At 37.1% G+C, this 27499-nt stretch overlaps 1 protein-coding gene across 1 annotated transcript; it reads left to right on the forward strand.

The window, feature by feature from the left end:
* Nucleotides 1-573: 573 nt before the first annotated feature.
* ttc12 (tetratricopeptide repeat domain 12) lies at nucleotides 574-26582 on the forward strand. The gene is made up of 21 exons (XM_041993989.1): nucleotides 574-693; nucleotides 2166-2320; nucleotides 2536-2557; nucleotides 3396-3473; nucleotides 3584-3705; nucleotides 4183-4242; nucleotides 4692-4763; nucleotides 5182-5242; nucleotides 5611-5799; nucleotides 12092-12161; nucleotides 12634-12722; nucleotides 13130-13298; nucleotides 13722-13817; nucleotides 16005-16068; nucleotides 16551-16685; nucleotides 16841-16933; nucleotides 17212-17280; nucleotides 21771-21872; nucleotides 22351-22450; nucleotides 22632-22860; nucleotides 25375-26582. The coding sequence occupies exons 1-21, from the start codon at nucleotides 642-644 to the stop codon at nucleotides 25439-25441; spliced, it is 2094 nt and encodes a 697-aa protein (XP_041849923.1). The 5' UTR covers nucleotides 574-641; the 3' UTR covers nucleotides 25442-26582.
* The last annotated feature ends 917 nt before the right edge of the window (nucleotides 26583-27499 follow it).

The following is a 27499-nucleotide window of genomic DNA, read 5'->3' on the forward strand; positions in this document are numbered from 1 at the left end:
TTATAGACTTACATTACTATGTTGAGAAAAAAACGTTTTGATGACAGTATGATATTATCTGTCTAGAAATGTGAGTATAACAACGGAATTTTAAGGATCAAATTTGCATGTAGAGATTCCACCCTATATGGCGGCATAGGGTGTATTGCTACCAAAATGCTTATCTGTATCATTAACAATGACTGTATGGTCAGAAATATTTAATCTCTTTTTCTGATGCTCCCAAGAACTTTTTGTGTACATTTCACTGTTCTTTCCGATTTGGATTAATAAAGAAGAACCAACCAACCAAATCTTGACTAGTGCTGCTTTCAAGCGCGTAGTGACAATCACAACTTTAAAAACAAAATCAAATTCTAACGTTGACCTTACACTGATCATATGACAAAGTAATTAAAAAATGTTTTATGTCATGTTGTAACAGCATAATATTTGGGAAACAGACAAAGGTATGAAAAACAATTGCATTATAACTACTGATCGCGTGCCATGAAACCTGTTTAGAGCCAACGAGTGACTATGAAGGCATCTTATCACTATGGTAACTAACCCAACACAAACTAATTAGGGAGAAATACGTGCAGTGTCTGTAACATAATACAACCCATTAGTAGTCTGAGAAGTACTAAAACCATTAGGCGATGGCGAAGCCTGAAGAATGTGAGAGTGTTTTGAAAAATGTCGACCAAATAAGTGAGTGTAATTTACTGCTTCGAGGTTCTAAGGTTAAGTGGGGTGCTACGAGATGACACGGTTTGTTAGCTAACATTAGCAAACAGACTAAGCTAGTGTATCAATGTTAGCATTGAATGATTAAACTTGCATAACTAACTTTGTTGTCAGGCATGATAAGAGAGTTTCAGTCAGTTTTCAGTGCAGACTTTCCGTGTCCAAATCAATCCTACTTTTATTTCGGAGGAATATATATATATATATATATGTATATATATATATGTATGTGTGTGTGTGTGTGTGTGTAAAATAGTTTAGTTGTCTTACATGTCTGTATTTTTTGAAAGACTTATAAGTAAACATGTTTGGCCTTATATGCGAAAATATTAAGGTTGTTCTTCTTACCGTTTACTTGAATCTGCAACCTATTAATTACTTTCGTACTATTATGTCCACTATTATGTAAAACAACATGAAGGCCGTATTTACGCAACCTATTTTTGATTAAAACTTGTTGTGCAAGCTCCTATTGAACAAAACTAGTTATTAATTAATAAAATATTAAATCTACAATGCAGCACATTAGAAAAATATGTGTGAATTGTACCAATAAAACCTTTTGAGCTAGATTTATCAAACTAATTAACTTGACAGACCTCTGTTGTCTTTTGGATATGCAATGTAAGTATGACAAGGCTGGGAATTTATGCATATTTTGTGTGAAAGCCTTTGATCCACCTTGTGCCTGAGTGTCTTTAAATTAAATTGCAGTAACTTACTCCTCTGTGTTTGTACTGGCAGCCTATTGCCTATTATGAGTAATTAGGAGGTTATTATCTCTCTCACGTAGAAATTGGGTAAATTAGATGCTCAAAAGCTAAAAGTATTCACTAAAGGTGTTATTTGACCACACAGGCAGAACCTTTTGAAACAAATTGAATGAGTAGTGATTTGGAATTTTTGTCACATTTCTTGAACCACCTTCCAGCAACTTTCATTTTTTCTATTCTGCACTTTTCAGGCCCTCCTTCCATTTTTATCGATCAATTTACTCCTTTTAAAAATGCTTTTTATTGCCACATCAAAGGATGAATCAAAACAACTTGCACAAGCCAGACAGTATGGTCTCAGCTGTCAGTTTTCGAGGGGGTTTTGCTTCAGGAAGAATCACCCATTTGATCTATTTCAATTAGCATATTACAGGTTTAAAAAAAATCACAATATATATATAATACACAAGTTTTCTGTGAATAAAGGAAGTAAGTCAAATAACATTGCACAGCATTGGTCATGGCCTTGTGATGGACTGGCAACCTGTCCAGGGTGTACCCTGCCTCTCGCCTGCTAATTACTGGGATAGGCTCTAGTCCCCCATGACCCTCAAATGGACAAAGTGGTATAGAAAATGGATGGATGGATGGTCATTCTTATACATAATGCATATCCAAGAATAATAAAGCCAGCAGGAGAATAAATCCCTAATTCTTCTTTAGGCCAGCTGGTAGTGGATTTACAGTCTTCTGATGCTGAAGTACAGCAAAAAGCCATGGCAAAAGCTGATTGCTACATTGCTGCCATGGATCAACCCTGCAGAACAAAAGTCAACAAGACTACAATCAACACAAACCTGCCACTCCAACCTTCCTTGGTAAGAAAAAAATGCGCACAGTCAGCAACACACTCTCACTCTCAGTTTTTTTTGTTCCTCTCTGTATCTCTTTGTGTTAATTTTTTTCAAAGTTTTTTCTCACTGCCACTATTCCTGAAGTACATATATACCACCCACAATGTCATCTTGTGTTAAGTTGTATCTTCCTTTACATCTTTGTTAACATGCTTTTGATCACTCTTCCTGTTTTACAGAGTCCACAGAATGAAACTTTAGGTGAGCATCAGTAAAATTGTATTTGTGGTTTTCCATTGCAGTAATCACACCCTTTTAAACAGACATATGCTGTGCATGAAAAGAAGAGGGATATTTTAGCTAAACAAATAACATTTGTATATAAAACAGTAAAGAATTCAGATCGACATGATCACAAAAGATAACAGCAAGTCGCTGTAGTTGCAATGAACTGCTAATCTTTGAGGGATTATAGTCAATTGTGATATATTCTAGTTTATTAATATTCTTATTTAAAGTTTAGTCCACCATAGACACCATACAGAGCAAATATAGTGAGTGCTTGGGGATGAAAGTTTATATTTCATAAATTAGTGTGCAGTATATTTATTTGGTAAGAAGTGCATTGTAGTGAATCCTTGTTAGGCCACTTCAATTAGAATTTCATTTCAAGATTCAGAGGGCTAAAACTTATCAATAACAATACTACCATGCAATGAATAACACACTGAATTTATGATGAGGAGAAAAATAAACAATGTGCTTGAAGCTGTATAGATAACAAAACAGTTTTTAAATTACCTCAGTCATGTGTCCTAAAAGTATTACTTATATTTATGTGAATATTAAATCATTAAAAATACCCTGACTAAATATTTTTAGTAGCAAATAATGTTTTCAGTAAAGCTTAAAGAAACTGAAGTTGAAGATGGGTGTGAACATATTTGCATGAGCCGATTTAAAATATGCATGCATGCTCCTTAATTGTTTTTCTTTTTTTACTCACCTTACTGTGCACTCTTAAAAATGTGATACATTTCACAGTTATGGGTTCCTCTCTTATCAAATTTCTTTAAGAGCTCTGTCTTTTTTTAAACAGAGAATTTCATGAAGATTACGGAGAAAGAAGCTGAAGACCGGAGAGTAAAGAGAATGACTAAAATGAAAAAGGCAACTGGTGTGTGCTGTTCTGCCCCTTAAATATCTTGATTGAGCTATTAGTTATTTTGATTGGTTAAGCCAGAAATAAGCCCTGTTAAATGTTGCGTGTTGTCTGTTTCACCACAGCTCATAAAGACAAGGGGAATGAAGCTTATGCTCAAGAAGACTATGAAACTGCAGTTAAGTATTACAGTGATGGTTTGGCTGAACTGAAGGACATGCAGCCTCTCTACACCAACCATGCACAAGTAAATATCTCCAGCCTTGGTTTTAGATGTTTTTCAAGAAAATATTTAGTTATCTAATATTATGAGTTGATTGAACAATATTCAATTGTTCCTCAGGGGAAATCTCAGCATAACTTTGTTTTGTCCCTGTTTCGTGAATGGTGTTAGATTGATGGATTTTGTTACACTTTTGTGATATTTTGCTTGTGATATTAACAGAAAACGTTGGGGGGGGGGGGGGGGTTGTCAGCATAGCAGGGATGACCTTCAGTTGGCTGGAAAATTGTGCATGTGTTCTGGTGTGAAAATGTACACTTACAGATTTCCAACAAATCCTTCCTTCGTTGTGACCACGCACAATTAATTTTAAAATCTTTATTTCTTTCCAAAAAGTAAACACAGTACTTATGATTTCCTGATTTTGTTCGACCCTGTTTGTTATTGTTGATATTTTTTTTCTATCCAGCTAACTACTTTCCAATGTTTGAATAAACTCAGGCCTACATAAAGCTGGGAAAGTTCAGAGAGGCCATCAGTGACTGTGAGTTTGCCTTGAAGGTAAGGTCTGCCTACTACTGCTGACTTGTTTGCCACATTGTGGTAAAGTCATTTGAGAATGTTTGAGCTAATCAACAGTTTACAAATGTTCCCTGAGAAGAACATTTTGTTTAAAATAATTTTTTGAGTTAAATTTGGAAGCATCTTTTGAGTTTTGGAGATTTCAATAGGTTTGTCAGAAATGCACATAATTAAAACCATTAAAAGTCTATTTTTAGATGGCAGATACTCTCTATAAAGCAACTTTTTAAATTATTTTGTATAATCATGAAAGTGTCAGACAGACCGGGCTTTTTGCAGTGTTGCTTGTCTGAAAAGTTGATATTAAATATGTCCTTCTCTTTTTGGTTGTATTATGTAAAAGTATTTGCCATTATGAAGATTGAGTATTTATTATATGCCTGCCTGGGTGTGCTTTAACTAATATACTCCTGGAATTATTCTGTCAGTGTGACAAGAGATGTATAAAAGCCTACCTACACATGGGCAAAGCATACCTTGGATTGAAGAAATATAGTGAGGTGAGTATAATTACCCTCATCTGAGCCAACCTGTTTTTTGTCTATTTATATTTTTATATGTTGCTTCACAAGACTGCAAGTTTATGGTTCTGTGGCTGGAACAGAAAATATAAAGAAGTCCTGCTTGCCATGTAAAAAGTATTGTTTTGTCTTTGAAGTCTTTTCTGTGATCTGGTTTCATGATCATTTTAAGGCATTTATTATAAAATGAACTATGTAATGTCAGTACAATATCTCAATAAAACTATTATTACAAAATGGATCATAGCTTTCTGTGTACCCCTTTCTATACCACTCTTGCTGAAATATGTCTTTTGAAGGGGCCAGTGGCTACAACCATTTTTTCATGAGTTTTGTAGAGGCCAGTGAAGCACATTATATAACCAGTGATAAAGAAAGAAATTTCTTTTTTTTTCAGGCAAGAAACTGCTTTGAAAAGATACAGGAAATTGAACCTGGGAGGAAAAAGATGGTGAAAGGTAGTGATCTTTTTTTCTTTGGTTGAGTGAGGAAGCATTGAATGACCTAAGGGCATGAATAAGCAGTCAGCAGGCCGTCTTTAGGTTCTTGAAGAGGTTTCACCTCTTACAGAAGAGGTTCACTTAGTTCTAAAGTTAAGGTACAAATCTATGGTAAAACTAAAACCAAACTGATGCCTATCCAAAGGGGTGTCAAACGCTGTTCATTGAGGGCTACTATCCTGCAGGTTTTTGTTGTCTTCCTGCTCCAACACACTTGATTCATATCAAATGGATTCAACAGCTACTTGAGTCGATTGTTCTCTGGGAGTTCATCTTGAGCCTGTGTTAAGATATAGCTCACCCTTTTCCTTTTTTTTCCTTTCTAGAGTACCTGGACCTTGTAAATTTGGAAGAGGAGAAAGAGACTCAGGAGATTAATGCCAAGGAAGAGTTTAACAAAGGAGGGAGGAAGGCTACAGCAGTGCCTCAGCTGCTGGAGAAGCTGTCAATGCCCAGTCGGATGCCACTCTATTATTGTGGTGGATTGGAGATTCTCACACAAGCAGTTACTGAGTGTGAGTTTTCTTTTGGAGAAGCAATTTTGTTTTTTCTCTAATCTCTGTGTGAACTGTTTTCAATAACCTGCTTTACTGGTTTACCTTTTTTAGGGTTCCATGACTACTATGATAAGAGAAGGCAAGGCAAATTTATTTGTATAGCACAATTCAGCAACAGGGTGATTCAAAGTGCTTTACAGGGACGTTGAAACATCAGAAAATAAGAATCATAATTTAAAATGAAAAACAAAAGAGACAAAAGGATGAACATTAGACAAAAGCAGTATTAAAAACATGATCAAGTTAAAAAAAAATCTAACTTAACAGAAAAAGATGCAGAGTTGGAATTTTAATAAAAACTTTAGGTTATTTACATAACCTGGTTCTCTGAGTAATATGAGTGAGATGTCTCACTATGGGATGCAAGCCTCTCTGCAGCCCTCAGAAGCATTAATCTCATTACACCAACCCTGGTTGGCTGGTGAACGTGTGAACGTATCCGTCCATATCTCGTAGTGCCATCTGCCTTAAATAGCTCATGTGGATGGACCAGCTCATTCAAGATAAGCACCTCTTTTCACTCGCCCAAGCAAGAAGGGTTGTCTGGTGAGACATCTCAGTCATATTACTCAAAGAACCGGGGTTATGTAAATAAGTTCTCTTTCATAATATTCTGCTCGATGTCTCACTATGGGATGTGGTAGCTCCCGTATTGCCAGACAAGCTTATCTAGCGTCTACCAACCCCCAGGGAAAAGAGCTCTGATCGGATCAGGACAGCCAAACTGTGTATGCCACGCACGGAGAGGAGATATCCAGCATATAGAAATGGCCAAAAGTGTGAGGCGAGGACCAACTCGCTGCAGCACAGATGTCCTGAACAGAGACCCCTCTGAATAGGGCCCAGGAATTGGCCACGCCCCGAGTTGAATGTGCCTGCAAGCCCTCGGGAGACTGCAAACCCTAACTCCCATAGGTCAAAACAATCGCCTCTACCACCCAGTGTGACAGGCACTGCTTTGTGACAGGCGTTCCTTTATGAGGGCTGGCCCAGGAGACGAACAACTGATCGCTCCTCTTGAGACCCCTAGTCCTATCATATAAGTGCACAATGCGTGTACTGGACACAAGGCATGTCACTGTGATTCTCCTGTCGAGGCAGGGAAAGCAGAACATGAGCCCACTACCTTAGGCATAAAAGCCAGGTTGGGCCTCAAAACCATTCTTACACTGCCCGGGAAAAATTGGGCGCATGTCAGGAGCTCTGAAAGCACATGGATGTCGCTGACTCGCTTAGCTGACGCCAGAGCTAGCGACATCGTCTTGAGGGAAACGTGTTCTAAACCTGCGTCTACACCCAGGGGAGCATCCATGTTGGCAAGATAATTAAACAGAGCACACTGCGCATAAGCTGATTTCCCCCTGTAAACCATGAGCTGACTCCCCCTGAGCCTGGGAATGCCAAATGCTGCGAAACAAGGGGGAACGGTGGTGAACTGCATCTTATATCCCCTCGAAATCGTCCTTAACACCCAGGGTGGAGCTGCATGTGCGGCCCACCTCTCCCAACAGAGGGAGGGAGGAGGCAAACACAACAGCTTGTCCGCCATGGCAGGCCCTATCCGTGATACGGTAGCGCCCTCTCTCGGTGAAACAGCGCAATGGCTCCCGAGTGGCTCATCCGGGATGACAGCGCAGCGACGGGAGCATTGCTGCCCCTGCTTCGGAGAAAGCAACCGCCTTCCACAGGGGAGCAGCAGGCGTCACCACCAAGCTGTTCATTTTCATTGTTTTGGCTTTTTTTTTTATTAGCTATGTTATTTTATTAGCTATCACCTCACAGTCGAGGTCCCAGGAATCGAGCTCCTGCTGCTGTAAGGGCGGTCGTTCCATGAATGTGCCATCTCATCTAGCAGCTCTAGGAAGACGGGGAGAAGTTGCTTTGTTGCATTCTTGGCTAAGGGCAATCTCTTCCCTTCATAGCGGAATCTGGTGGTCTCAGTCGGCCAGTGCGTTTAGATATGTTGAGCATGTCCGAGCTGGAGAGGGGAGAAGCTGGTGTGCCACTCTTGTCTCCATCACGAGAAGCAACGGAAGCCGTATGCTGTGCAGCATGGGTCGAAGTGATGAAGATGTTGGCCTCCTCTTCATCCTCTGAATGAGGAGGTTCGAAGCGGCGTCCTCGTCTTTCCCATAGTCCAGGTCCAGGACGTCTTCCTCATGCGGGGAATCTGCAGCTACTTTGAGCTGGGAGCCCCAGCTGGTGACAGCATCCTGTACCACCACCGCAGCAGCCCCCTTCTCCTCCTCCTTCGACTTCAGCACCAGCAGAGGGGAGATAGGGGTCCTGTCCAGACAGACTCTTCACGGTGAACACTGAACAGCGTTGACACGAGCCATGGATGTTAATGGTCAGCTGGACGTGTTCCAGCCCTAGGCAACTCGAGCAGACTGGGTGTGGGTCTCTGCTTGATATTTAGTTCCTGCAGCAACAGGGACGGGCCCCAGAGTCTCCGAGCCCTCTGGTATGAGGGGTTTTAGCCTCCATTCCTTGCGAGCTGGTGTGCAGGCAGGGAGTCGAGGTAGCTAGCTGGTGTGCTAACCATGGGGAGACTGATTAGCTGGTGTGCTAACACCTGGTGCTCAAAATGCCGTGGTGGGGCGACAAGGGGTAGTGCAACCAAACCGTGGAGGGGCAAGGAAGCACTATGGTCTGGTGTGACCAAAAGAGCCAAGAGTCCAAGCTAGGTAGGGCCAAAAGATCAGTCTATGAGCAGTTAAGCTAGCTAGCCGACACAAGATATGCTCCGAGAGGGAATGGTAAATGGACTTGTACTCATATAGCGCTTTTCCAGTCAGTTTGACCATTCAAAGCGCTTTACACTACTTGTCACATTCACACACACATTCACACCCCGATAGGCACATCGGGAGGCAACGTGGGCTTAAGTGTCTTGCCCAAGGACACTTCAGCATGTAGTCAGTGGAAGCCTGGAATCGATCTGCCTACCTGCCGGTTGAAAGACGACTGCTCTTCCTCCTGAGCTACAGCCGCCAGGTTGGAAGAGGTTTTTGGATGAGTTGGTCCGTCCGCATGAGCTATTTAAGGCAGATGGCCTACGTGATACGGTCGGATACGTTCACCCGTTCACCAGCCAACCAGGGTTGGTGTAATGAGATTAATGCTTCTGAGGGCTGCAGGTAGGCTTGCATCCCATAGTGAAACATCGAACAGAATATTATGAAAGAGAACTATTGAAATGCAGCAGAGAACAAGTGGGTCTTTCACCTTGCTTTAAATTAACTGAGTGTTTCAGCTGATCTCAGGCTTTCTGGGAGTTTGTTCCAAACATGTGGAGCAAAGAATCTGAATAGAGCTTCTCCATGTCTGATTCTGACTCTGGGAACTGATACAAGATGGGATCCAGATGACCTGAGGGGTGTGGTAGGTTCATAATGGGTCAAGAGGTCACTGATGTATTTTGATCCTAAACCATTCAGAACTTTATAGACCAGCAACAGAACTTTTAAGTCTATCCTATAATGGAGCAGCAGCCAATGTAAAGACCTCAGAGGCTTAGTGAGGACTTGGTGAGAACTTTAGCAGCAGAGTTCTGAATAAGCTGCAGGTGTCTAATTGAATTTTTAGGCAGACCTGGAAAGACACTATTACAATAATCAAGTCGACTAAAGATGAATGCATGGACTAGTTTTTCCAAGTCTTGCTGAGACATCAGATCTTTTATCCTTGATATATTCTCAAGGTGATAGTAGGCTGACTTTGTGATTCCCTTAATGTGTTTTTCAAAGTTTAGGTCTGAGTCCATCACTACACCCAGATTTCTGGCCTGGTTGGTGGTTTTTAGGTGTATAGAATGAAGCTCTGTAGTTATCTTTAATCATTTCTCTTTCAATCACCTCAGTATTGTTTTTTGTTTAACTGAAGAAAGTTCAGGCCCATCCAGCCATTAATTCCCTCAATAAAAGATCCACATTCAAACCGTGATGGTTAAAAAATGTGAAGTAGAAAAGTGCAGTGTCCACAGTACTTTACTTCTTGTATCACACATTATGGCATGGCAAATATAAAGCTTGGCTTAAAAAATAGAATTTATTTGAGAAGCCTTTATGTATTTTCCTTCACATTCTGTATGTGTACACTGGGATTTGAGGCATTTAATTTGAAGTTTCTGTGTGCATTTACTCCAACTCCACTTTATCTATATAGCACTTTAAAAACGACACAATTGACCAAACTGCTTTACACAAACAACACAAACATTTACTTGGTTGTTGGGATCAGAGATTGAGGGTGGAGGAGACAGAAAACACTGTCAAGCTCTCTGTAAATGTCTGGAGACAGATTTAAGTAAACATTCAATGAAACATTAGTTATAGCAGTCGTCCACACTATAATTTTAGCAAGGTACATGGATTCAACTCTTAGTAATAAAGATATCAAATAATGTTGATATCTGCCCATTAATTCTTTAGATTTATGGCTAGCCTGAATTGCTCTAGATCAGGGGTGTCCAAAGTCAGTCCACAAGGTCTGCAGTTTTGCAGGTTTTAGATATTTCCCTACTCCAAAACAACTGATTCAAATTAAACGGCTCTCCTTAACACCTTGTTATCAATTTCTGCCCAAGTTTCTTTATGCATTAATGTAATTCAGGTGCGCTGCAGCAGGAAACATCCAAAACCTACAGGAGTGCAACCCTTGAGGACCAACTTTGGACACTCTCTCATTTTAGCTCTGCAAAATGATTGAAATTATAAATATTTATAGATGGTATTTTTTCCGAGCATAACTGAGTGGCTGTCAGGGAACCTAACATTTCTATTCCTTGTAGGACTGCAGTCATTATTTTATATGTTTTATGTTTGGGAAAGGCTTCAGTGTTATTCTGTCAGTTTGGCAAGTTTGGTCTTTAAATCATCTATAATTTTGGTGACAATGTCAACAAAGTTGAAATGCATTTGCTATGACAGTTTGGCAATACACATAACCTGTTATATATCTGCCGTTAACATGACATAGTAGGACTTATTACTAAACACTAAAAGTGTAAAATACAACTTTACAAAACTGCTGACAATCAAAACCTAACTTTAAAATCGCTTTTTCTTAGAAAAATAGGGCAAGGTTGACATTGTTTTATCTCTGTCTTAAGGAGACTTTGTGGCCAGGTTTTAATAACAGAGACATCTTCAAAATATCAAGGTTGCCTTACAAATGGTTTAGCTAACTAAATGACACATTACATCAACCTCTTACATGCTCACAATAACTGCTGTTCACAAGTGTCATAAAAGATGTTTTCGTTATGTAAGTTCATTGTTTTGAGGGTGGTGTTTCAGTCTCATGCACAAATAATACTGATTTTCATTTGTCATTCTTTCTGTTTTTATACATAGAGCCTCTTTATTATAGCAGCAGTTGATCACCATGTTTTCTTCCCTTCCCTGTCTGCTGCTGCTATTTTTTATGCTTTTCATCCAGCTAAAGACTTCCACGTTCACATTACTAAAATCCACATTGCTAATGTAAGTCTTTTAAGTACAGCTTTTTGAATAACAGTAGTCCAAAAAAACAATATTACTAATGAAGATATGGAGAACTTTCAGATTTTTTTATGATATAACTTTAGGTTTAAAGGAAGGCTGTATGTGAAGTAGTTCTTACATTTTGGTTTGCCACTTCTGGTTTCTTACCGGCGTTATAAAACTTCATATAGTCAAGGCTAATGATACTGAAGTGGTGAAGCTCAAAGCCCACCTTTCAGTAGACCATAAACAAATGAAAAATCTACATCAGTGTAATTCTAATTGCCTTCAGTAACATTTTGTAATATACTATCATTTTCTGCTAGCTGTCCTCTGGAGACTGGCGAACATTTCTTATATATCTCTTTTTTTCTTCATTTAGATGAATAAATGTGTCATGTCAAATGATATAATGCCTATCTCACAGTGCCATTCAACAGAAAAGGGCAACACTTACATAACTCACAACTGAAAGGATCGCAGCAGGGTTGACATTACAAGCTTTCTCCTTTAAAAGTACCCCTTCATTGCTTTGCTCTACTTTGCTTTTTGTGTTCTACTATTAGGGGAAAATGGACTTTTCCTCGCTGTAGCATTAAGGCTCAGTGTAATTTATTTATTGTCTTCTGTTATGCCCTTGACTGCTGTAATAAGGCAAACTAAACAGAAACAAGAGTTTTATGTTTCTGCAAAGCCTCTCTGTTGCCAAGTGATGATAAATAGTTTTCTGTCTTCTTGTACTATCTACTGTTCTCTTCTAACAGGTACAGGGCGGACTCTTTTCAGACTGAACAATGGCTTTAGTATCATCAGCAGCAATGACACAGTGAAAAGGTAAGGAGACCAGAGGGAGAGGTAGCAGTCAGCCCTGAGTGGAGCATTGACAGATGGACCCAGAGACAAGGGCATACACAGACAATGATGGCCTAAACTAGAGAAATCATTCACCGCCCTCTCTTTCTCTGTCCAGCTGTTGTGTGATAGCCCAAAGAAGAGAGATTATCACACTAGAGATTCATTTGAGTGCCGGAGCTTGAACAAACCCTGTATTTTGTCCTAGAAAGATGGTGCCTTTTATACAAGATACAAATGATTACTCTGTCCTGTCAGATCTCTTAGGTTATTATTAACTTATCACATGCTTCCCATGTTGTCATTATTAGCACTGTCATCAATCAAGTTGGAACATAGTGCCTAGGAAGCACAATACTTTTGTAGTTAAAATTTTGTTTTTATCTCTGCTTTGTGATGTTTGATGATCATACTTTTTATGTAAATCACAATTTTAGGTTTGTTTTCTTCTCATTTGCTTATTACAGAAAACAAATGATCCAGACAGCCAGGAGTTGTGTGTGTCCGTTTTGAAATTATGGAGGGTTATCTGCTGTGAAAATGGTAAGTACATAGTAAATTGATCTCTAATTTTTAATCTTTCTTCAATTAGCAGTTTTTTTCAGTGTTTTGAAAACATTGTTTTGAGCTAAAATGTCTTGCGCAGTTTTTCGCTCAAAGGAGCATAATATAATTAAAATGTTATATATATGGATTCTGGCATGAGGTTCTTATGACTTGGCTTGCCAGTGTTTGGATAAGTCTTTATTTTAGATTTAGCTGTATGAGCGTTAGCTTTTTGGCCACCTTTGATAATTTGCATAGCTATGGAAACAGTAGAAAAATATTTACGAAAATGAGTAGCTAAATGAAATTGTTACTGATAATAGGTGGGAAGAAGAGTATTGTGTCCAATGTGCCCTTTCTTTATCCCATTTTTCCTATACAATCTGTTTTTTCTTTGCTCTCAGATGAAAACCAGAAAATGTTGATGGCCTGTCCAGTCGCCAGACAGTCTGTTGTTCTGTTGGTAACATCAGAGCATGTTGCTGTCTGGGAAGAATGCCTGGCGTTGCTTTGCTTGTACTCAAAGATGTTACATGGCAGACTCTTGGCTATTGGCAACCTAAATTTGCACATGTAAGATATTTCTTTATGTTGACAGTAGATGCAACTGATTGCAAGAGTGTCCCCCTTGTTTCCTTTTTTTTGTACTTTTTTACATAGACATCACAGGAAAAAATTTAGGTCAGCTTTAGGATATATATTTATCATTAGCTGCTACATCCATTAAATGATATTTCAAATAATTTTCTTGCTTTATTAACATCAACTCAGATCTTTTATTATCTGTATTTCTTCATCTGATTATATTTTTAAAAGAATGCGGAAACATTTGTAAATCTGAAATTGAGCTTGGCACGTACATATTTGAAAGTGAATACCAGCATTATATGGGAAACTAAAAATTCACTCCAAAATAATATGATAAAATTTATTGAGAACTGGATTTGTTTTCTTTCTGTTTTGTTTATCTCTAGTATTTTCCATATCTGTTTAAAGGTTGGTGAAGAACCTCATGTTGTGCATCTCAGAGCCAAAACAGCAGCGGGAGAACACAGCCGTCTATATTCTGAAGAACTTTACAGCTGAAGACAGGTGATAATGCTACAAAAACACAAAAAAATCCTCAGAGGTATCCTCTTGCTACTGAAAAATGTAAATTAAATGCTGCAGTAGGATGTATTTTTTCCATATTTTATCATTTTATGCTTTTTCAAATACTCTGCAGAATTATCAGGAAAGTGTATTATCTCCCCTTGCATCAGAGCCATGTGTAAAAGAAAGTACATTCTTCTCAATTCAAATGTTTTACATGTCAGGATGAAGCAAAAAAAGTAATCTCTTTTAGTGGTAATCTTGTACATATCTGTGCATAATAAAAAATGTATCTAGTTCATTACATGCCTAAAATTAGGTAGACACAACACCAGGACAACAAAAACATTACATAACACATTGTCATTGTTTATTTAACAAAAACTATGGCTGAATGTGGAAGCAATATGTGAAAAACTGAGTACAACCTTGGTTCTTTGACAGGAATTAAAATGTAAAACTAGCAAACAAGTATCAATAATCAGATGCCTTTATTAACTGATTATCAGCAAATGTCTAATAAAGAATGACTGTACAACGTGCTTGTAAGGGTCACCAGGAAGAAGCCTTTTCTTGTTAAAAAGACCATGGTAAATGGATTTGTACTTATATAGTGCTTTTCCAGCTTTTGACCACTCAAAACACCTTACACCACATATCACATTCACCCATTTACATGCTCATACCCCGATAAGCACACCAGGAGGCAATGTGCCTAACTTGTTAAGTGTCTTGCCCATTCAGCTTCAGGCAGTCTTTACCAGGGGTAGGCAAGTGGTAGCCAACTTCAGTCCTACAGAGCTGTTGTCCTGCAGACTCCAAATCAAATCAAATCAAATCAAATCAAATCAAATCAAATCAATTCAAATCAAATTAAACTTTATTTAAAAGACACTTTTCTTGCATAAGAGCAGCACAAAGTGCTTTACGTGATAAAAACAACAGTTTTTGCATCATAAAAACACAAGCACACCCAATGTTTATCACAAAAGAAATCAAAGCGCACACATCTAATCATATTCTCTCACACAAGCTAAATGGACATTGAGTCCCACCCCCGAACTCTTGACCCTACTCTAAAATAGTCTCTAACTATATATATATGTATAAAAAAAAAAAGCCCAGTATAAACAAACATGTCTTGGCACCAGGTCAGGAAATGAGCTCCATCCACACCAAGAGCCAACCACATAGGTCGTCACCATTTCTGACCTATTAAGGGCAGACTTACCACACCATAGCCATTGGGCTGAGCTGCAGAGCTCTGACTAAAGTACAGTTAACAATGGCAGCAACAAAACCACGCACCTGAAAAATAGATCAACACAAGCAGAATTAAAATAACTAAATAAAAAAATATAGTTACATAATTTAATAACTAAGTAAAAGGTAAAGATTGATTAATTTGGAAGTGAATAAATTAAATAAAAATTTGTTATAAGCTGCTGATAAGATTGGTCTTGAGCCTCTTTTTACTGTATTAGCCCTTAGCTACTGAATCATGTGTACCTTGCCTTTGACACACTGCTTCTGAAGTATAGCTTAGTTTGAGCCAACTAAATGACAACACAGTGTTTGTTTGTTTATTTATTTAATTTTAATATATGGTAGAGGCCAGATGTTTTTTTTTATCTCCTGATATGTAATAACCATTACATTTAAAGGTTCATTGGTGAACTTTTTTTTTCCATGACTATACATTATAAAGTACACAGGATCAGATCTTGCTCCCAAAGAAATGCTAAATGTGGCATCTTTAATAAAACAACATGTGGTATCAAAGTGTTAATTTACAATAAGGCAGAGGCCGTTCTCAACCTGTTTCACTCTCTGCCACCTTGTGAAAATAGATATAAGAGGACATCTCAGGCTCTCAAACACAGCAGGAAATAAGTTGAAGTGCCAAGCAGTGAAATGGGGTGGGGATAAATTTTCCTTGTCTGTAGTGTAACTAAAAAACAAAACAAAAAAACAATCATATATTCTATAGAGATTCTGCTCAAAAACTTTAGCCACGTGGGGCACACTGGTTCCACATCATAGAACTCTACCCTAGTGAAGATTTATGTGATATCTATAACAACCTTATTCTGAATAAGAATGTTGTTTCATTTAGAATAAGGTCAGTGGTTGGAATATTGGTATTCATTGATTTTCACAGTAAAAATGCTATTCTGTTTTTTGCAGATTTTGCATTCTGTTAAGAAATGGGTTGAAAGACTCTGTCACTTCGCCATTTGCAAAATTACTGGTAAGAGACAAAGTTTTAACATTTTCATTTATATATATATATATATTTATATACATATATATATACATTGATCAAAAAGATAAAGACAACACTTAAACAACACAATGTAACTCCAAGTCAATCACACTTCTGTGAAATCAAACTGTCCACTTAGGAAGCAAGGGGATTGTAGGGAGGTCATACAGGCATGTGGAGGCCACACACACTACTGAGCCTCATTCTGACTGATTTTAAGGACATTACATCAAAGATTAATCAGCCTGTAGTGTGTTCTTTCACTTTAATTTTGAGTGTGACTCCAAATCCAGACCTCAGTGGGTTAATAAATTTGATTTCCATTGATAATTTTTGTGTGATTTTGTTGTCAGTACATTCAACTATGTAAAGTGTAAAGTGTTTTAATAAGAATATTTAATCATTCAGACCCTTTTTTTTCTGAGCAGCATTTGTATGTTTGTATCCTTTTCTGCTTTATTTTTTAGAGAAATATCAGCAAGTCAAGTCAGCACATCCTTCAATCAGTAGTATCAGCTCTTGGCTGTCTGGCTCGAGATGATGTCATCCGTCAAAGCCTTGCTCATGATCAACAATGCTGGCAGGCCCTCCTGGAGGCCATTGTTAGTATATTTACAGACTTGTACTTTTCTTTGTTGAATTGCTAATTTCTGTTCTTTGGCTTGCACTCAAATTCTAAAAGAAACCTAACACTTCAGTAAAGTGTTAACAGATGTCTCATTTGAATTCAGTTTGTTTTCTTCTTCTCTTTCTTCAGAGGTACTGCTGTGTATCTGAATACAAAGAGGTCCTTTACGTTATACTTGGTTTGATCATCAACCTTACTGCAGTCACCTCTCCAGCCATCCAGGTAAGACATCTGTCTTGAAATGCTGAGTGTAGCTGTGATTGCAAAGATTTGGACAGGTTGATTTTTAATATCTTTAAGAGAAGAACAGGTGACAGTAAAATTTGTCATTGCAGAGGTCATTACAGAAATTCAATAGATTAGATTTTATTCCAGATATCAAGAAATTCCAGTGAACCAATGAAGCAGGGTGCATATATGTGATCTCTGATGTGTGATTTCACTTATTTAGAGGTGCAATGTATGTGAAAATTTGTGTTATCGCTTTTTCACTTTTGAAGAAGCATGCTGTTTCACTGTCTGACTGCTGTCTGGGTCTGCTGAAAGATACTGAGGGAAGAATCATAACTGTGAGTAAAACACACATGAATATTATTGTATAATACCTAAAAATATTTTCACCCTGATATGTCAATAATGTAGCTGGTGTAATGTATCAAAATGCTCATAAAAGTTGGTCTACAACTCAACAGTATATTAATGTGATAAAACCAGCCACAGTCTCCGCAATAATAAAAAAATACTTCACAGTATGATTAAATAACAGAACAGAACCCAATCAAATCATTAAATCTCTACACCTGTGACAGTAAATTAGTCACATAGCCTAACAGCGCTTCCCAGGTCTCTTAAAATATATTCTTGAAGCCTTTGCATATATAACTGATTTTTCTAGTTTTTAGTTCAGTAGCAGAAGTTTTGACAATTTGTTGCTTACACAGGTTTGTGTTAATGTTGAGAAAGAGATACAACAGTAATGATCCTGAGACCGTCATAGAGAAAATAGCTACATTAATTTATCACTGCTCAAGGTGTTTCACAAACAGTGTTGGGGTAGTTACTCTAAAAAAGTAATTAGTTACTAGTTACTCATTACTTCTGTAAATTGTAATGAAATTACTTGTTACTGCATTTGAAAAGTAACTCCACTATTTATTACTTTACCATTTCTTTATTCACCGTGTAGACATTAACAAACATCATAGCCGAATCATCACTGCCTGTCTGCATAGTGTTTACTGTATGTTGTAATCAAAATGGCTTTAAAACCACAAGAGCAACATCTCTGTCTGTGGAAAGAAATAAGCACACTTGTCTCATAATCATTTTATCTAGTATATTTCTAAACCTGGGCGATTCAATAGTCCACAGGGGGAGCTCGTCTCCTACAATGAACCCTGCAACTAGTTTGTTAATTTCTGTCTTCTGCTACGCTCAAGGAAATGTTGAAAAAAGCTTAGCTTGTTTAGGCGGGTCGGCTGGACTGAACTGAAAATAAGTCAGAAAATAATCAGCTACGTCACGCAAATCAATCTCTATAGCAACGTGCCCAGGCAAGCAGACACACAGCAGCAGCATGCGCTTACCACTTAAAACAGATCAGAACTTTACACATAGGCAAACACGGCTTGAGTAACGCAGAAAAACACGTTACTGTAGTCCAGTTAAGTAATTTCGTTACCAATATTTTTACCCCAAAAAGTAATATTATTACTGCCCAACACTGTTCACAAACTATTCAAATATGGCAGGGTTTCCTCCAGGATTTTTTATAACGGTGGGGGAGGGCTTTGCCCCCCACCACCCACGTAAAAAACAAAAAAAAGTATTAAAAAAAAAAAAAAAAAGTAAAAACTTGATCACATCTTAAAACTTTAATAAATAAATTATTTATTTGGGACAAACGTAATGTAGCCTCATCTAATGGCACTGTTTGCAGGCTAAGAGAACTTGATTTTTCTTGCTTTTTGAAAGAAAAGCTCTAAGGCTCTGTTGTATGGAAAGTCGGCCACAGCTACCCTCCTTCCTGCCACACTCTCCTGCTCCACCCCTCCTCTTTTCTCTCCTCCAATAGTCTCCTCCACTACTTTAGTTTAGTGAACAGGCAACAAGTCTTATATCCTTTTACAAAACTAAAATTGTGAAGTTAGCATGAACATTTAAATATTACACTTGCCATGGTACTCATCAATATCACTTCTATACTTCAGAACATGAGGACATAAAGTCATGATAAATCAAGAACGGCGTACCTCTCCGTTATCTGACGTCACCTTACTCTCTCCCTCAGGTTCCTTCCACTTCCTTTAAAAACATTTTAATATTGGCGTACTCATCTGAAAATGCAACGCCATCCATGTTAAAGATCCACTCCAGTGAAAATCATGTTTTTCATGTTGTTTACATGTCCATGTGGAATTTATCTTACGCTAGACAACATATCTTTGATCAAAATGGCTTTTCTGAGTATTTCTGCATTTAAATTATTGTGAATCAATGGCGGGCAGAAAAAGGCAAGCTCAGACAGACCCTCATTTATACGTCATAAACCCACAGGGCGAGGCCAAAAGCTCCTGCCCCGTCCTCTCCACTCGTTCTGACTCTGATGACAAAGAGATGGCGGATCGACATGTATGTGCAGTAGCGGGCTGCTAATCATGTTAGCTTTCATTATTTACCGAAAAACTTTGCTGTGGGAGAGCAATGGATTAGATTTCTCAGTCATCACAATATAACAAGGCACACATTTTTTTTGCAGCACTGATTCCGCCCATTACTCAGAGGCAAACTGCTAATGACCTACTGGTTCTCTGCAGAAGCAGAGTCCTGGAAAAGGGTGCAGGTTTTGTGATTTTTGCTAAAAACTTCATAATCACAATTTAATGACCACCAAGAACATTTTAAATAGTTCCAAATAAGCACTGGAGTGGGTCTTTAACATTAGGGTAATTTTCACAGGCTTGAGCAAAATATTCATTAAACTTGTCCTTGCTTAGGTACTTTTCTCTCAGCCTTTTCTTTCTCACTTTACTGCGCTTTGTCACATCATTGCCACCACATCAGTAAAATGTAATTTTAAAAGAAAATAGTTAAACTAAATTCAAAGTTAATTATGTTATTATACTATAATTTTATTTATACCATTAATTTATGTTATATTAAATTAAGTATACAGATATACATCAAGTGTTGGCCTAGAGGTTAGAAAGGTGGAGGCTGGAGAAATCTGCCTCTGGAGTAGCAGCAAAGGTGAAGGCCCATAACCCTCAACAGCTCCCTAGGCACCAGAATGCCCAGGCATCCTAATCCAGCTTGCACTAGAAATAGGTTACAAAGCAGAGTTTGAGTTTACCAACTAGAATCAGTAAAGTATATTTTAAATTTCATTGGTGATATATATTTTTATTACATTGCATACTGACTAAATACAAGAATGTTACATTAAAAATTGCATAACAAAACATTGATAGCCATCTTCTGACATTTCTTTTTGTATTTTCACAGTTTTTGACTGTATTTAGAAGAAATGTAATTGTTATTATACATGCTAACATCTTTCATTAAACATTAAAAAGCTAATATATTTCTGTCATTTTCACAGTATTTATCTGGTATCCCAGCTGCCGCAATATTATTTATTTTTTTTAACTTGTTTTCTTTTACAGTATTCCTTTACGAGGGCTGTGCCAGACAGCTGCAGTACTGATTTGCTATGTACTTTAGAGAGCAGCATCATTTAGGAAAATAATGAACATGCATTTATGCATGAACGAAGGAATGCCAGAAACGAGAAAGATTGTTTAGTTAGCCATTTATTTCCACTCATGAGAGAACCTATACACAGTCAAAAACATTGAGCAAAAGTCTCAAAGCTTTTTAAAGATTCCTTAAACCCACCAGGGGCCGTAGACTAAGCTGTTTGCAGTTGGAGATGTAGTAGACTTCAATAACGTAAATGTTATGGAAGCATTTCTTAGGAGAGCAAACATTTATTTCAAACAAAAGATATGAAACAGCATTTTCAACTCACTGGAAATGTTTCCCTTGCTTTTCATTGTATAAATCAGCTTTTAAAATCCATCCATCCATCCATCCATCCATCCATCCATCCATCCATCCATCCATCCATCCATCCATCCATCCATCCATCCATCCATCCATATATACAGTGTTGGGCTCAAAGCAGTGTTTTGAATAAGGTGTGATACATTTGAATTTTTTTTTTTTGGGGGGGGGGGGGGGGGGGGGGGGGGTCTTTCAAAAGACCCCTGTAATTTAATATTCACTTTTATTAACCTGTCACAATCTCTACACTAGTCTTTCTTAATTTAATTATTCAAGACATACTTTCACAAAGCCAACTGACCTACATCTTTATGCAGTTTTCTCTCTCTCTCTTTTCTAGTGTGCAGCATTTAACCTTTAATTATATTTCCTCAGTTCAGTTTGTTTTGTAATTAAAGCATTTATGGTTAGAATAGTATTTATGCTTGTCATATATGTAACAGGGGACATTCAGCTAGAACAGGGTTAGCTTTGCTTTGTAAACCAGGATCAATTTTACCGAAAGTATAAGATCATTACTTATAAGTGGCCGGAATTAGCAACCTTGTTAAATTTTAATGTCCATCAGATATCTATCGTATTGACCTGAGACAGCAGCCATTTTTAGCATAGAGACAGGATATTTCCACATTTCTTTGTACAATATTTTAAACCTAAATTAGTTTCTCTTGTTTATTATGGATACAGGTGTTTAGCTGGTCTCAAGGTATAGTGTGTATTCTTTTTATTTTATGTTTGAGGATACACAGTTCAAAGTATTTTCTTTTAAATAATATGCAGCATTGAAGGTCTTAAAAAATATTGGTCAGTTCAGAGATTTTGCTTTTTGCTCCATAACTCTTCTAATTTTACTTACTGTTAGCTTTCTTTTTTAAAAGCATTTAGCTTTGCTCCTTCGTTATCCTGTTTGGTGTTTTGTAGTGGTTTTTCTTCTGTGTTTCTTTCTTTTCTGTTGGTTCCTTTTCTAATGCCAGCACTCTTTCTTATCCTCCAGAGAGCTACAGGCGTGCTGGGAAATATCCTCCAACAGTCTCCTGAAGCTGTTCACCTTGTTATTCAAGGGAAAGCCATCCAGACCATGTGCAGGCTGCTGAAGGTACAGCTACTCTTAAATGCTTTGTGGTGCTTATGCCAAAGAAACATTAGCATCAAGTTCTTTGTATGTCAATAATTGCTTCTCTTTATAAATTTGTTTGATGTGTTATGCTTTAGGTTTCCTGAATTTATTTTTCGTTCACAGGCTTTGAAGTTACAAAATCAAGGAAGATTTAAGTAAAAGAAAAAATTGTGAATAATTAAATCAGCACCCTCTCTTGTATAAGACATCATATTAATAGTTGATGATTTTATAAGAGTAGTAACACTTTAAAAAAAAAAAAAAACAAAACAAAAAAAAAAAGACTGTTTTTTTTTCTACTCTTTCTTAGAATTTATTACAGTATTCAAACCATAATGATTTAATCAATGAAATATTTATTTGGATCATTAAGATCTTTATGACCTCTTAACTTTACTGAATGTTAATGTAAACAGACTAAAATCTTGTTTGATATCACTTTTATTTTTGTACCCAGGGAACAGAACCGGCTACTACTAAGTATGCCATTAAGACTCTGACAGTGTGCACTGGTGCCAGTGACTTGGCACGTGAGGAGCTGGTGAAGTCTGATAAAAGTGAGAAGTGATTGACATGTTAGCATTAACAAGCTTCTTTGTTTATCTATGAATAATATTTGAAGGTTGACCTCTAATGTAAATTTAAATGAAGTGTGTATGTGTGTAGTATGCAGTACTTATTTTCTCTGCTTATGTAAGGTCATCCTCCTGTTTATGATTCATCTATTGTCCTACACAGAACTGTCCATTTTACGTCATTTGCTGAGTTCAAGCTGCTATGAGATGATTTCAGGAAATGCAGCTCTATGCTTGGCTCATTGCTTCGAGTTGGAGGGAGTTGCCACCTGCCTGCTGGGCACCGATATTGTGCTGCAACTGCTGCGGCACGCTGCAGGAGACACTAAGAGAACAGCTGTGCAGAAAAATGCAGCGATTGCTCTTGGGAAACTGTGTAGATCTGAGCCCAGGTACCTTCTTAACCTACTCTATGAACTATTAGATATTAATTATATGCCAGAAACTAGCCTGGAGCATTATTATACTTGATGAAATGCCACACAGACAGCTGAATGTGATTATTATATCTTGTAAGAAGGTAAACTTGAAGCAAATGAATGACTCTGGGCTGTGATTCTATAATCTACAAGCATTACTCTTTCCAGGAATGAACCGCTTTCATATACAGAACCAATCAAAAGCATGGACTCACTAAAATATTGATGAAATGAAATATTCCAACTTTAACGAGATTCAAAATGAACGGGTTGGTGTTGTAGTCTGACTGGTACAAAGTACATATTTTTAGTTTGCACTAGAAATGTGAACCTGTATTTGCCTCAGAAACAGATTAGATTCACTTAATAAGGATTTCACTGTCTGTGACATCCGTTTTCATTTGGACAGGGCTTTCAAAGAGCTTCTCAACTGTCTTCAATATGAAAAGCTGCTTTTTCAGTAGCAGTACTCACCTCTTCAACAAGATTTACTTATATTAAGTCCTTTTCCCGTACTTTGGTTTGGCTGCAGATTGATTGTCTAGTTATCTTTTGTAAAATTATGTTTACAGTGAAACATTAAACCAAACCCTTCAGCAAAGCTTGACAGAGGCTGTATTCTTATTTCTTGGCTGACTATTTCATGCTTCTTGAGTTTGCAAATGTTAGGTCGAAGTGAAACAACTAAGGTCAATTTAGTTTTGTTACCAGGGCTAGGTATCGTCACCAACTTCCTGAATCGATTAGATTCACAACATCTTATTCCAGCTGGATTTAGATTCAGTTTGATTCGATATTGATTCATTTACAGTTAATTGTGTAACAATGCCTATTTTTCTAGAATATTAAAGACATTCTCAGTTAATTATTTTTATAAAACAGTGAGCCCTTTTACGTGACAATTAAAATCAGTTATCTGTGAGTAATCAGATTACTGTCATAATCCAATCTGATGCCTCTACATGCATTTCTGAAATACCATAACAATGCAGTGTTATCACAACCACATCCCCCTCAAAAAAACAAAACAAACAAAAAAACAAACACTCAGGATGTTTAAAAAATTCAACGTTTTAAACATCCTGATAAAAGCGTTTCATTCAGTGGAGTCGCTCTAAATATTCTTAAAGTTCAGATGTCGGATATTGTGATTCTAATAAAACCTACAAAGAATATTGGATCCATTTTAAGCCGTAATACGACTCAGAAATTCCTGACATATGACGTAGTATTAGCTTGTTCAGGTGTCTGCATTTCCGTGACGACCGTGATGCAATTGGCATCATACTGGAGCAGAAAAAATACTCCAGCTGCTCCTCACTGGAGCAAGATCCTTTTTTTAAAAACCCAGCCTTAGTTACTTAAGTTTTTTTTTTTTTTCATATATTTTGCTCTACACAATAAATAAAATCTGAAATGAACCCTGTTGTGAACTTTCATATTACTAGTACTAATATTAGAAAAATATTCCAACCTCAGCTGAAGCAAGAAAACTATGTAGCACAACGACATTAGAAGTTTATTGCTATTGAATTTAATGTAATAATTCACTATGCATTTTTTAATAAAACTAAAGCAGGAAAATCATCAGTTTCAGATTGTGGACGATATTTTTATATGGTTTATAGTTATGTTGCTGTCTTCTGTCACTGCATAATTGTAGTCATCCACATGTGGATCCTAATGCATCTAAAAACCATACAATTTCCATACCCCCCAGTTTGCACACCTGGCAGAAAAAGCTCCTATGTTGTTTCCATCCTTTCATGCCATGTTTCTTTGAAAAGTAGCATGTTTGCTGATCGTCTCAGATCAGGTCAGGCTTACATGGATGAATTCAGTAGAATTACACATTTCGTGTTACTACTTGAATTTCATCACGTTTTATTCTTACTCAGATTCTGTTTGTAGGTAAACCAGCTCTGCCAAACCATTTAAAACAGGGACAACCTGTTCTGGCTACAGATGCATGTAAAAAAAAGTGCTCAGTTAAATTGTATGTTATTGTGTAATAAGTAGTTTATTTTGACAACGTAAGCTGGTTGAAATGGAGCCTTCCTATTCATTTTGGACTTCAGTCAATCACACCTGAGCAGCATACGTCATAACTGAGTTAGGGTCTATTTATCCTGCCTGATCTGCACCCATCATGTTATTGGCTTGTGAATGACCTCAACCCAGCCTCCTAAATGCAGTCTTCCTCTAACATTGTTTTCTCTGTTTGTATGGTGTTCTGGCTTAGGAACAGTCTGTTAAAATGGTTCCAGAACACATCTAAAAACAACAACAACAACAAAAAATGCTTTACTTTGATTTAAGTGTCAGGTGTCCAGGACTTAAATTTTTTGGGGGCTGAGGAGCTCAACTATGACCTTTGTTGAAGATTTCTGGATCATTCAGTTGATAAGCTCAAACAAATTATTTTGCAGCTGAACTCATTTAAATAATACTTATTTAAAAAACAAACAACTTTTTCTTCTTTTTCAGACATGTGCACAAACTTCGTGAACTCCATGGCCTTGAAATCCTGCACGCCTGTGTCAAGATCATCTGATAGACCAGTAGTAATGTGTTAATAAACACATTTACAATCCCTTTACGCTCCATAAATCTTGTTTTCTTATCTTATCTTTACCCAAGTTAAAATTTCACTAACACAACCTTTTCTAGACCCTATCTATACTTGCTCTTGGGTTTTGCTGTTGAAGTAAATCAAGACTGACTTGGGAGGAAAGATGCATTTAAATTGAATATAATCCTGCTCCTAATTGCTTAATTTACATAGACAAGATCAAATGCATTAGCAATGTTCTCAGCTATCCCTGTTATTCATGACCATGTCAATATACAAAGATAATTGTTATAAATATATACAACTTGAGGTAAAAAACAGTCAGTGGTTCAGTTTTTACCCTCTTCTGTCAATCTGCCTAATATTTAAATGTAAAAAACATTTTTTCAATATAAAAACACTTAACTGCTTATTCTTAAAAGTTTTTTATTAAGATATTTGGCTAAATTGATACGGTCTACGATTAAATAACTTATGTTTTAAAGTGGAAATGAATACGCCATAATTTGTTGGATGTTGGTGACTCATGGATGCACACTTAGTGCACCAGGATGTAGTGGTTGTGGTAACTCATTTGTTCCTTGCTGTGCAAAATCCTTTCTTTTTAAGGTAGTAATGGATCAAGTACTTGGTCTAGCTAAGGTGCACTGCCTGGACAATTAGACAAAACAGTACAGACAGTAAGACTGTGATAGTAGCCAGGTTTGGAATTTGAGACTACCGGGTAAATTCAGTCCTTGTACTTAAAATATAAAATACTAAAAACATGCCTCTCTCTCTTTCTCTCTCTCTATCTTTTAGCTTTACGTGATGTCATGATAAAGCGATACTACATTGTTTTAATACTGTGGATAAGCTAGGAAACATGGAAAAACATTTTTTTAAGATTGAGTTGGGGGATGTATCACCAGTGTATGTCTTGAAAGTCTTTCTCTTAGTCTCTGTTCTTTGAGGTGTGTAAAGTACAAGTTAAGCAATACATACTGTATTAACCATGTATGCAATACTAAACTTTTGTGAAAAGAATAGAATCTGCACCACAGTGTTATTTTATCTCTCTTCTAAGAAGTATAGATCAAGCTGGCATGGACAAACTCAGGGATTTAAAAGCTACATGCTTCAGTGTGAGAGATGATTTATATAAAATGTAGTGCTTTATCATTCTGTTTATTAATAAAAATAAATAAAAAAAAATTATAATGTAGATGTAGCTTTTTTGTATGCCCTTATTATTTAGTGTTTGACTTTACTGGAAATAATTAGTTTCTTTTAATTTACAGTTACACAATTGCTGCCTCAGTTGACCATGAAAAAGGAAGGGCTACTGAGAAATTTAATCTGTCTAATAATGAACTTTAGAGGACAATCTTCCTGCAGGTGATGACACCACCTGTGTATGTGGGCAGACAACTGATGCCTTGTGCTCACTGGTAGGAAACACTAATAAGAGCACTTTCTCACTGGGGTTTAGATAATAGCAACCAAGACGGAGAAGAATGAAGAGGCTTCACTGTATCACTCTAGGATTATTCCTGCTCACAGGTATGGTAGTATATTTTCGAGATATTGCTATTATTCTCAAGTTTCTGTGTGCAGCTGTTGATTAAAGAAAAAAAAACTGCAGGTTTATTGATTAGCTAAATATTTCATTCTACAGTTTTTTGGTAGTGACTGACAGATGACAAATATGCAAGACATTTTTGGGAACTTTGATTTCTTTACACAGAAATAACTACTTATGTGCATGGGGCAAATGTACCTGTAGTCGAAACATATCACAGGAATGGTATGAACTGTGTCTAATATATGTGATATCTTTATTATTAGACCTACTTCATGCTGTGATTGTATGTTATTATACAAGTGTTTTTTTTTTCACTTACACCAATATGTAACATGATGAAATGTGAAATTAGCTATGCATATAGATTTAATGAGAAACTAATGTTGGTGCCTCAATTAACGATGAAATAATCCACGTCTGACATTTAATATCCTGGTCATCAGTCACGCATTACCAGTTGTCAACATCATTAACTG

This window comes from Melanotaenia boesemani, chromosome 9, assembly GCF_017639745.1.
Source record: "Melanotaenia boesemani isolate fMelBoe1 chromosome 9, fMelBoe1.pri, whole genome shotgun sequence".
NCBI classification, from domain to species: Eukaryota; Metazoa; Chordata; class Actinopteri; order Atheriniformes; family Melanotaeniidae; genus Melanotaenia; species Melanotaenia boesemani.

Excerpts from the sequence above, each read along its gene's own strand:
- ttc12 (XM_041993989.1), top strand. The coding sequence starts at position 642 with ATGGCGAAGCCTGAAGAATGTGAGAGTGTTTTGAAAAATGTCGACCAA. Across the intron at positions 4,243-4,691 it reads ACTGTGAGTTTGCCTTGAAG|TGTGACAAGAGATGTATAAA; the intron begins GTAAGGTCTGCC and ends TTATTCTGTCAG. Across the intron at positions 17,281-21,770 it reads CTGAGGGAAGAATCATAACT|AGAGCTACAGGCGTGCTGGG; the intron begins GTGAGTAAAACA and ends CTTATCCTCCAG.